General features: G+C 51.5%; 2 protein-coding genes across 5 annotated transcripts; one reads left to right on the top strand and one right to left on the bottom strand.

The window, feature by feature from the left end:
• Window positions 1-104: 104 nt before the first annotated feature.
• CDC20 (cell division cycle 20) lies at window positions 105-4,560 on the top strand. Its single transcript, XM_004484446.5, has 11 exons — window positions 105-268; window positions 381-609; window positions 724-872; window positions 961-1,057; window positions 1,232-1,360; window positions 1,459-1,655; window positions 1,769-1,863; window positions 1,974-2,202; window positions 2,351-2,476; window positions 3,810-3,927; window positions 4,319-4,560. Exons 2-11 carry the CDS (start codon window positions 429-431, stop codon window positions 4,495-4,497), a joined length of 1,500 nt encoding a protein of 499 aa, XP_004484503.1. The 5' UTR covers window positions 105-268; window positions 381-428; the 3' UTR covers window positions 4,498-4,560.
• Window positions 4,561-4,701: 141 nt separating this feature from the next.
• ELOVL1 (ELOVL fatty acid elongase 1) lies at window positions 4,702-9,489 on the bottom strand. Of its 4 annotated transcripts, none has more exons than XM_004484448.5 (8): window positions 9,361-9,489; window positions 6,837-6,948; window positions 6,474-6,664; window positions 6,246-6,326; window positions 6,052-6,108; window positions 5,856-5,961; window positions 5,629-5,765; window positions 4,702-5,443 (listed from the first exon to the last, which is right to left on the bottom strand). In XM_004484448.5, the coding sequence occupies exons 2-8, from the start codon at window positions 6,880-6,882 to the stop codon at window positions 5,222-5,224; spliced, it is 840 nt and encodes a 279-aa protein (XP_004484505.1). In that variant the 5' UTR covers window positions 6,883-6,948; window positions 9,361-9,489; the 3' UTR covers window positions 4,702-5,221. The 4 variants fall into 4 exon arrangements, with proteins under 4 accessions (XP_004484505.1, XP_012377414.1, XP_004484508.1 ...); XM_012521960.4 differs by having other exon boundaries at window positions 6,837-6,896; window positions 9,361-9,488; XM_004484451.5 differs by having other exon boundaries at window positions 6,837-6,943; window positions 9,361-9,482.
• Between the last annotated feature and the right edge of the window lie 873 nt (window positions 9,490-10,362).

Here is a 10,362-nt window from a genome sequence, read left to right as displayed (position 1 = left end):
GCACCAACTCTGTAGGAAATTTCCTTTTTAAACGAGAAAAAGGATAGTTTTTAAATCTCTCTCTCTCTTCCCCCCTACCCTTCCAATCGCGCTCTGTACTCTCGCGAGACCGCTGCCCGGAAGGCCCGCCCTCTATGCTGTAGAGGCCAATGGGCGATGGCGACAGTTGCGACGGTTGGATTTTTGAAGGAGCCAATGAATGCTCGGAGCGGAAACTTCAAGAGGTGTAGGCCAGATCTGCTTAGCTATCGAGAGCGGACTGTAAGAGGTAGCTGCTGTGCCCAGCCTAGGGTGACTGCGGCCAGGGGTGTGAGACCGGGAGGTTTAGCTGAACGTGGCCCTCCGCTGTCCCCTGAGTACGGTCGGCTTTCTTCCTCCAGGGTTCGGCGGGTACCAACTCCGAAGATCCCCCCCCCCCAGACGCACCCATGGCGCAGTTCGTGTTCGAGAGCGACCTGCACTCGCTGCTCCAACTGGACGCACCCATTCCTAATGCACCCCCTGCGCGCTGGCAGCGCAAAGCCAAGGATGCCGCGGGCCCGGCCCCGTCACCCATGCGGGCGGCCAACCGATCCCACAGCGCCGGCAGGACCCCGGGCCGAACTCCTGGTCAGTGGGGTGCCGCGAGACACGGGGAAGGAAGGGGAATGTCTGAGAGCATCCGTCACGCTTTCCGTGCCGGGAGCCTAGTCGGACTGCCTGGCTTCTCTCTCCCCGTCCTAGGCAAATCCAGCTCCAAATCTCAGACCACTCCCAACAAAGCTGGCGGTGACCGCTACATCCCCCATCGCAGTTCTTCCCAGATGGAGGTGGCCAGCTTCCTACTGAGCAAGGAGAACCAGCCTGAAAATAGCCAGACGCCCACTAAGAAGGTATGTGTCCAAAGAGGCTCAGGGCAGGAGATTCATCTGTGTCCTTTGCATAATGTCATCTTGTCTTACCACCAACCTTATATGTTAGGAACATCAGAAGGCTTGGGCCTTGAACCTGAACGGTTTCGATGTGGAAGAAGCCAAGATCCTTCGGCTCAGTGGAAAACCCCAGAATGCCCCAGAGGGTAAGACCAAAAGGGGTGATTGTTGGAGGGATGTCAGTCCTCAGGGCTGAGGGGAGATAGATGCCAGTCTGCTTTTTCCACCTAAGGCTGAGAGGAGGAGCTTAGACTGCCTTCCAAGCTAGGGGAAGAGTGGTGTCAATTCTCCCAGCACCTAGACTCACTTTGTTGCCACAGGTTACCAGAACAGACTAAAGGTGCTGTATAGCCAGAAGACCACGCCTGGCTCCAGCCGGAAGACCTGCCGATACATTCCTTCCCTGCCAGACCGCATCCTGGACGCCCCTGAAATCCGCAATGATTATTGTAAGTACAGCCTTATCTTTGCCCCATAGTTGGAGAAAGAGGGCTTGGGGACTAGGTAAACAAAGAAGCTTATGCTCTTCCCTTCCCCCCTCTGGTAGACCTGAACCTTGTGGATTGGAGCTCTGGGAATGTACTGGCTGTGGCACTGGACAACAGTGTATACTTGTGGAGTGCTAGCTCTGGTGACATCCTGCAATTGCTGCAAATGGAGCAACCTGGGGAATATGTATCCTCTGTGGCCTGGATCAAAGAGGGCAACTACCTGGCTGTGGGCACCAGCAGTGCGGAAGTGCAAGTGAGACTTGTTCTTGCACTGCTGCTCTATTTCTAGGGGCTTTTGCCCAGCTAGAGGCTGCTAAATACCAAGTCCCAATCTCTGATCCTAGGTGTGATTTTCTCTCCCTGTAGCTGTGGGATGTGCAACAACAGAAACGGCTTCGAAACATGACCAGTCACTCTGCACGAGTGAGTTCCCTTTGTTGGAACAGCTATATCCTGTCCAGGTCAGTGGTGGACTCAGACCACCATGAATTCTGCCCACCATCTCTCTGATTGTGCACCCTTGGATTGAAGCATTTAGCACTACCACTGTTTCCCTTCTTCCCTCCACCAGTGGCTCACGTTCCGGTCACATCCACCACCATGATGTCCGGGTAGCAGAACACCATGTGGCCACATTAAGTGGCCATAGCCAAGAAGTGTGTGGGCTATGCTGGGCTCCAGATGGACGACATTTGGCTAGTGGTGGCAATGATAACTTGGTCAATGTGTGGCCTAGTGCTGCTGGAGAAGGTGGCTGGACTCCCTTGCAGACATTCACTCAGCATCAAGGGGCTGTCAAGGTAAGAGTCAGGCTGGGCAGGGGCCTCTAGACCCTGACCCAGAACTTGGGTTTGTCAAGGGGTGATATGTTGGTAGGTTAATCTGTGGTCCCTGTAGCTCCTTGTCTAGCCCTAGTACCTGCTGGCTTTACCTTTATATCCCATCTAGGCTGTAGCTTGGTGTCCCTGGCAGTCCAATGTCTTGGCAACAGGAGGGGGCACAAGTGATCGCCACATTCGTATCTGGAACGTCTGCTCTGGAGCCTGTCTGAATGCTGTGGATGCCCATTCCCAGGTAGTCTTTCACCTATTTCAGCCTTACTCCCTGGTGTGTTCTTAATCTATATAATCTTTCTGGGTAACCATGTCCACTCCAGTGGGTTCACCAACTCTATACCCTGATGATTCCCAAACATCTCTATAGCTCAGCTCTCATTCATGAGCTCCAGGCCCATAATTTTGGTAATTGGTGGGATCTCTCTCCAGCCCTTTGTCCTATAGGTACCAGTACCTCAGTATGTCCCAAAGTGAACTTGTCACTTCCTCTTGCCTCCCTGAAGTGTGTTCCTCCTCTTTCTCTTACATTGCTTTAGAATGGTACAACCTACTAAAATCTGAAAATTCTCCTAGAATCTTTCATCCTCCTCAGCTAGGCACCAAGATTTAATAATTTTACCTCAAATGTTGTTCATATCTATCCCGTCCTCAGCCTCTTTTTCCCCTAGTCTACTATAGTGACTTCCTCACTGGTCTTCCAGCATTGTCTTATCTCCTCCAATCTGTCCTCTACACTGTGGTCTGAGTGGTCTTTCTGAACTACAAATCTGTTACTGTCCTATTTAAATCCTGCAATGGCTCCTAATCACCTACAGCATATAATCCAAATTCATTAAATATTTGAGGCCTTTGCTAGGCCTCTTAAGGACCACTCCTCATATAGCCCTCTACTTCCCCATTTATAGCCTTCACTATAGACATAGGGTCTGGAGCCAGATGGGCCTGAATTCAAATTCTGGCTCTGTCACCTACTAACTTAAAACTGCACATGGCCTTCAGTAACTTGCTGAATTGCCTCTGCCTGATTCTTTACCAGTAAAATGTGTAACGATTATAACTTTCTCAAAGGTGTTTTTTTTGTTGTTGTTTTTTTGAGGTACTGGGACTGGGGATTGAACCTTGGACCTTGTATGTAGGAATCTGGCAGTCAACCACTGAGCCACATAGGCTACCCTGGGTTGGCTCCCTCATCTGTTTGTTCCTTTTCTGCTTGTTGTTTTGCTTGGTCTGTTTTGCTTTTCTTTAGGAAGCACTGGGAACCGAACCCAGAACTTCCCATGTGGGAGGCAGGACTCAACTGCTTGAGCCACTCTGCTCCCTGCTCATTTTGGGTTTTTTTGCTTGTTGTTTTCTTTAGGAGGCACTGGGAACCAAACTCACAACCTCCCATGTGGGAGGTGGGCACTCAACTTCTTGAGCCACATCTGTTCCCTTGAAGTGTTTTGTAAGGACTATGATCATTCAAATCTTAGTCTATAGCACCAGGCAGGGTGCCTGCCACTAGAATGGACTTAGCTCTGATTTAAGGAGCCTTGGCTGAATGTAGTTCCTATATCATCCCCTCTCCACAGGTGTGTTCCATCCTCTGGTCTCCCCACTATAAGGAGCTCATCTCAGGCCATGGCTTTGCCCAGAACCAGCTGGTTATTTGGAAGTATCCAACCATGGCCAAGGTGGCAGAGCTCAAAGGTAGGTGCTAAAGGGAAAAAAATCAGACTGTATGATTCCATTTATATGAAATGACCAGAATAGACAAATCCATAGAGACAAACTAGATTAGTGGTTGGCAAGGGTTGAGGAGAAGAGGTTAATGGAGAGTGACTGCTGATAGGTATGGGGTTTTTTTGGCAGTAATGAAAATGTTCTGGAATTGATAGTGGTGGTGGTTGCACAACTTTGTGATTATACCAAAAACCACTGAATTGTACTCTTTAAAAGGATAAGTTTTATGGTATATAGATTATATCTCAATAAAGCTGTTATAAAAAATAAATAATAATGTTAGGTAACCATCAAAATTGGGGGGCTATAGGTATCTACATTCACATGCACTTTGCTTACTTTTTCCCTCATGCTCCAGGCCACACAGCTCGGGTCCTGAGTCTAACTATGAGCCCAGATGGGGCCACTGTGGCATCAGCAGCAGCAGATGAGACCCTGCGGCTGTGGCGCTGCTTTGAGTTGGACCCTGCACGGCGGCGGGAACGGGAGAAGGCCAGTGCGGCCAAAAGCAGCCTCATCCACCAAGGCATCCGTTGAAAACCAACGTCATCCTCAGACTTTTTGTTTTTTAACTTTTCTAATAAAGTAATGCCAGCCTTTCTTCTTGTATGACCTCTATCTCACCAGCCTCCAGGGACTCCTCTTCACTATGATCAGAAAGCATCCCTTCTATTTGTAGACAAGACTAGTAGGCTTTATAGCCCACCTCCTCTGTTCGCACATGTACACACACAGCCTCAATGGTTTTCTCTGTCACTTTTAATTAAGACACAAGTTGAGTGAGCAGCCTCCACAGGCTGTTTTCGCAAGCCCCTCACCCACCCTGACCTTTGGCCAAGAAGCTACTGCTTCAGTGTGGGAGTGGAGAAAGAGGGAGCCTGGGTCCAAAGTGACAGATTATTGCTGACCTCTTCAGTGTGAGAAAAAGGCCACAAGACCCTGGTGGGGGCCAGCCCTGAGTGCTCTCCCCCAAGTTTAAGGCAAAGATGGGGAAGTAAGTGTCCAGCCCTTTCAGCCCCCAGCTCTGAAGTGGCAGGGGGCAATAAGGCCACATCCTTGGAGCTGGCCGGGAGGAGTGGGTGAGAAACGGAGGCAGTGGTCCTGGTGTACCAGCTGCGGGGAGAGGAGGGCCTGTCCCCTGCTCAGTCCTGGCTGCATAAGCTCTGGTCACAGGTGTAGGTAGGGAGGGAGGACACTGATGGATGCTGCCCAAGGTGCAGTCCTGAGGCACTTAGGTGGGCGCCTAGCTAGGCCACATTGCTCAGTTGGTCTTGACCTTGGTGGCTCCCGGAACGCCATTTTGCTGAAGTGTACGGGGCAGCCGCTTGCCTTTGGTGTAAGATTGATACCAGAAATTGGAGAACAGCATGAAGAAGATGGTGCCATATATCCAGATGAGGTGGATGATGATTGGATACTGGTAGCTACAGCTGGGCATGAAGTAGTACTGGGAGATATGCAGCGAGACCAGGACAAACTGGATCTAGGATAAAGAAAGGCAAGGATTAGAGGGAACAGTAAGAGGACTGGTGGGGAGAACGGGTAAAGGAAGAGATAAATGCTGAGTGAGAGAGATGGGGTCAGAGGTAAGGTAGAGTGGTAGGACTAGGAAATGTTCAGGGGTGGGGGTGGGAGAGAAGTGGGGAAGTTATAGGCCAGGCCCCTCACCAGCTGGATTGCTGTCATGTGCTTTTTCCACCAAAGATAGGGCTGAGCCACAGGACCGAGGGCAGACAATCCATAGTATAGGTACATGATGACATGCACAGAAGAGTTTATCATGGCATGGAAAGAGCCCATTCCTCCTGTGGATGAACAACGAAACATGGTCAGGAGAGTCGAGCCTCTGGTACCCAGTGTCCAACCCTCTTTCCCTAGTGGCTTTCACCACTCACCTGGGGCAAGCTTTACCCCCCACCACCAGGTCCAGGGAAGCACTGAGTGATGGAAGACATGTAGGAAGGTCACCTGCCCATCTTTCTTCCGGAGAATAAAAATCACCTGAGAAAAGAGTGAGAGGAAGAGGTCAGAGCCAGAGCCTCTTCCCCCTCTATCTGCCCCCAAGTGCTCACATGTCATACAACCACTCACCGTGTCCATCAACTCAATGACCTTGGAGAAGAGGAAGAGCCAGGCCACTCGAACCATCTGGAAGAAGTCAGGGCAGCTTTAGGAACCCCATACTGCATCAAGAGCCTCCCTAAATGAGGCCATGAGGCCAATCACCCCTCACACTGTTCCTATCCCCCACACTGTTTATGACTTAGTCCCCAGCCTCTACTTACCCTAAGTGCCTCAGGGCTGTTGGAATAGTCCACAGGGTCACAGCGCCAGGTGTAGGTACTCAGCCAGCCAGACATCAGGAACTAGGAAGGGGTATGGATTAGACCATCAGAGAGCTGCCCTTTCCCTCATGCTTCCTCCAGCCACAGAAATGGATCTGAGCCTCTCTGGCCCTAAGCCCCCCTTACCCTGCTGGCAGGAATTAAAGCATAGGTATCCCAGGGGCCCACCTCATAGACAATGTAGAGTGAGAATGCCACCAATGAGAAATTGTAGACAACCATGAAGCCGCGGAGCTGGAAAGGCTTCCGATTGGCCATGATGCGAGGCCCAAGTGAGAGAACGAAGTACACGTAGGTCAAGAGGATGGAGGTCATTAGAAGGGGGGACCCCATCAGAGGGTAGCCCTGGATCCGGGGATCTGTGAAAAAGGGTCACAGGTAGTCAGGAAGGGTTACAGAATTTAGAGTCCCCAGCAGGTCTACAAATACAAGGTCAGATCACAAAGGGTCAAGGGGTTCATAGGGATTCTCTATTCAGAGACGGCCCAAGACCCAGGAAACCCCAGGGAAAGAGGGTAGACAGCATCTTACCTGCATGCTTCATGACTCTCTGGTACAAGTTCACAACAGCCTCCATCCTGCCTAAGGACTCTGGAGAAGTATGGAGGGTGGCTGTCAGACAGGGCTTACTGTACCTCCTCCCCTGGCCAACAGAAACAGGACACAGAACCAAATAAGACAACACCTCACTATAGAACCAAACAGAATAGTGAGAGGAAGGAATTGCAGGGGCTAGAGGGAGGAGGCAGTTTGGTGGGATGTCTCCTCCCCACACATCCTGCCTGTTTGGAAAGCGTTGTTCTGCTCTTTCCTCTCCACATTTTTACTCATCTCTCCTCACTCTCTGCTCCTCTCCAGAGATGTTTACTTCCTGGCCTCCCCTCCCCTCTTCTCCATGAGAGAACTCTCAATTTCTGGTCTCAAGAGTCTCTTTTCCGGAGAGTTACCTCCTCACCAACAGCAAACTCACCTCCAGAATGAATCTCCTCTGCCTTCCTCCTTATTTCCCCAGCTCTCTAGATTTTTCTTTTTCTCCAAGATCCCTCACATTCGACCTCTCCTCTCCCCCATCAGGACTCCCACTTTCCTGGTCCCTCCTCTCCCCTCCTGGAACACTCATCTTCTGCCCTCCCGGAATTCTCACCTCTGGCCTCTCCTCTCTGGTGCTCTCCTCTCAATGAGCCCTTCCCATCCTGGAGCCTGGCTCCTTAAGACTCTGGCCCTAGCAGCTCCACCTGTCTGACTAGATCAGCAGCAGCCCTGCCCTCCACCCGCCCCCACTGTACTGTGCTTGGAGTGGAGAGTAAGTCAGGCCACAGATCAGTGCCTGGAGTGGCAAGACCCACAAAGTAATGCCCCAGACTCACCACCCACCCACCCTGGACCAATCCGATGAACTAAGGGACTGAGTGTCTCTGCCTGAGCAAGAAACCACCTCCCGCCCTGGCCCCAGCCCTGCCCTTGGCCCAAAAAGAACAACTGAAAACTCACACCCAGCTTCTCTCCAAACCAGTCATGAAGTCTCAGTTCGTTCTACTACAGAATAGGCACAATCACCCTTCCCTCCCAGGCAGGGGCAGGGAAGTCAATGGCATGTGAGGAGGTGAGGGAGGTCTCAGGAATCTTCCTCTCCCACAGGGAAGGATTCTGAGGGGCTAGGCCCACCACCTCAGGGATATTGGGGGAAGGCTCATAGGGACACAGAAGCCTCTGCCCAGACCAAGGAGAGCCTGGGGCTCCTGAGACAGAGGAGAGACAGTCCCAGAGGGACAGGGCATTCCCCACCCAGCCAGGGCAGCAGGTGTTCTGAGAGCTTCCTGCATCCTAGTCTGCACGGTTTCCTCTAGCCAGAGAACCACCTGTGCAGGTACTAAATGAAGACAGACCTGACACATCCAATACCGAGGCTGCAAATGTGCCTACACACACAGTTCCCCAACACTCTCACACACTCACTGGGCACACATCTTACAGGTGCTCCTGCACACCTCCACATCATCTCACACTTCTTCAGATCTACACACACTTCTTGAGACTTGCAACTGTCCCCACAACGATCAGGATCCACAACAACAAACTTACCAATGGCCAGCACATATATGTGCACACAGAACCCACATATCTCCTGCTGGCAACAACTGCCCTGCCTCTCACACACCACCCACAAGAACCCCCGTGGACTTTGACATGTGTAGTTTCTTAGACTCAGACCTGCTCCTAACTACATTCACGCTGGTAAAACACACACCAAATCACACATACACATCACCCTTCACAGGTCCCATGTTACCATGCACAAATGCATATGCTCATCTGCTGAGGTCCATGTCCTACTGAAATGACACGTGCAGATTTGATATATGTGATCACATACGTGAACTCACTGACCACCTAAGAGGTGAATGGACATAAACTTGCTCCCATCATATACAGACAAACGGCTGTCCTCAATCACTCACAGAGATCTCTTTCCAGGGACAATAAACATCTTTCATTCATTCACAATCAGATTTTTATTGGTAGGGCCTACCCAGCTTAGGCACACGTGTGAGTTTACCAGCACCTCATTTCTCCTCTCTCTCAACCACTACCACCCAAATTCCCATCTCTCTTTCTCTCTCTGTCTCTCTCTCTCACACACACACACACATACCCTGGAGGTCAGAAATGGCTCAAGGCTTCTGAGAAGGACTTCTCCCCAAGCTTGAGAAAAATCAGGGTGTGTCCCTGGAGGGAAACTCAGCCTGTTCCTTCCTTCCTTTAAGATGGATGGAAGGGATAAGGAGACAAGCAAAGGAAGGGGGAAGAGGGTGGAGGAGATGGAAAGTGTAGGGAGAGAAGGAGAGGGTGAAGATCTATGTTTAAGCAAATGGGGCGAGAGACGGTGGTGGTGGGGTAAGGAGGTTGTTAGAGGCCCAGCCCCAGTGAGTTAGGACCTCCCACCCACTCTCCCTAGAAACAGCCTCGCCCACAACCTGGGCAGGGCAGGGCAGGGCAGGGCTAGCCAGGCAGGGGGCCCTGGCACATGGAGAGCCCGTAGAAGGTCCAGACTCACCAGCAGGGGCCAGGCGGGTTGTTGTGGAGGGCTCAGAGGGAGTAGGGCCAGAGAGAAGTCCCTAGGACCAGCCTGCCTGCTACTTCCTCATCTGCTGGGCTGACTTTCTGTCACCAGAGGGGGAGGGGGCGGGCCAGATGGGGGGCGCCTGCTGATTGGGCCACCAGCCCGAAGGCAGGAGGGGCTGTCCAGCCCAGGCTCAGCTCAGCTCGGCTCTGCGAGAGAGGCGGGAGCAGGGGCGGGCCACCTGATCCTGGGGCAGGAAGCACACCCAACCCTGACTCTCCACCCCTTCCCTCCGCATCTTCCAGCCCGCCTTAGCCGGGTCACCATAGCCTGGCCCGCTACAACTGCACACTGCTTCTTTCTGACATTAAGCCCCTAAATGGCCTCATTCTGGGCCCCCTGGTGATGAATCCACCACTACTATGACCAACACATCTCTTTGTGGTGGGCCCAGCTTGGGACCCTGGATAAAGTCCAGAGTTCAGCCCTTCCCTCAGAAAGCTCACTCTCTAACAGGGTGAGACCAGACGGGTGGGCAGGAGGCAGTACGTGCAGGCTAAGGGTTGACTTGCGTGGCAGTGAGGTCTCAGCGGGATGGAGCAGCTGGGTATGGACGCCTTCCTGGGAGCCTATCAACTTGGAGCAGCTGCAGCATTAGGAGGAGCTGAGAGGAATTCATGGAACTGAGGTGGGAGAACGCAAGTGGCCTGGGGCAAGATCAGTGAATCATTGGCTAAACTGACCTTCAAAGCAGTGAGTGAAAGGAAAGAAGGGGAAAAGAAGCTGGTTGTGGCTGAAAGTGTGTAGGAGTTCTTAAAGGTCAAATAAAACAGTTTGGTTTTTATTCTATAGGGAGAGGGAAAGCAGTGAAGATTTTTGAGGAGGGTACAATCAAGATTGTATAAAAAAAAAGAGATTGAATAATAAAATCAGGAGTCAAAAAAAAGAAAGATTGTATCATTCATTTGTCAAATATTTATTGACCACCTATCATAT

The sequence above is a fragment of the Dasypus novemcinctus genome, chromosome 9 (assembly GCF_030445035.2).
Source record: "Dasypus novemcinctus isolate mDasNov1 chromosome 9, mDasNov1.1.hap2, whole genome shotgun sequence".
NCBI classification, from domain to species: domain Eukaryota; kingdom Metazoa; phylum Chordata; class Mammalia; order Cingulata; family Dasypodidae; genus Dasypus; species Dasypus novemcinctus.
This window is presented reverse-complemented; position numbering and strand designations above follow the sequence as displayed.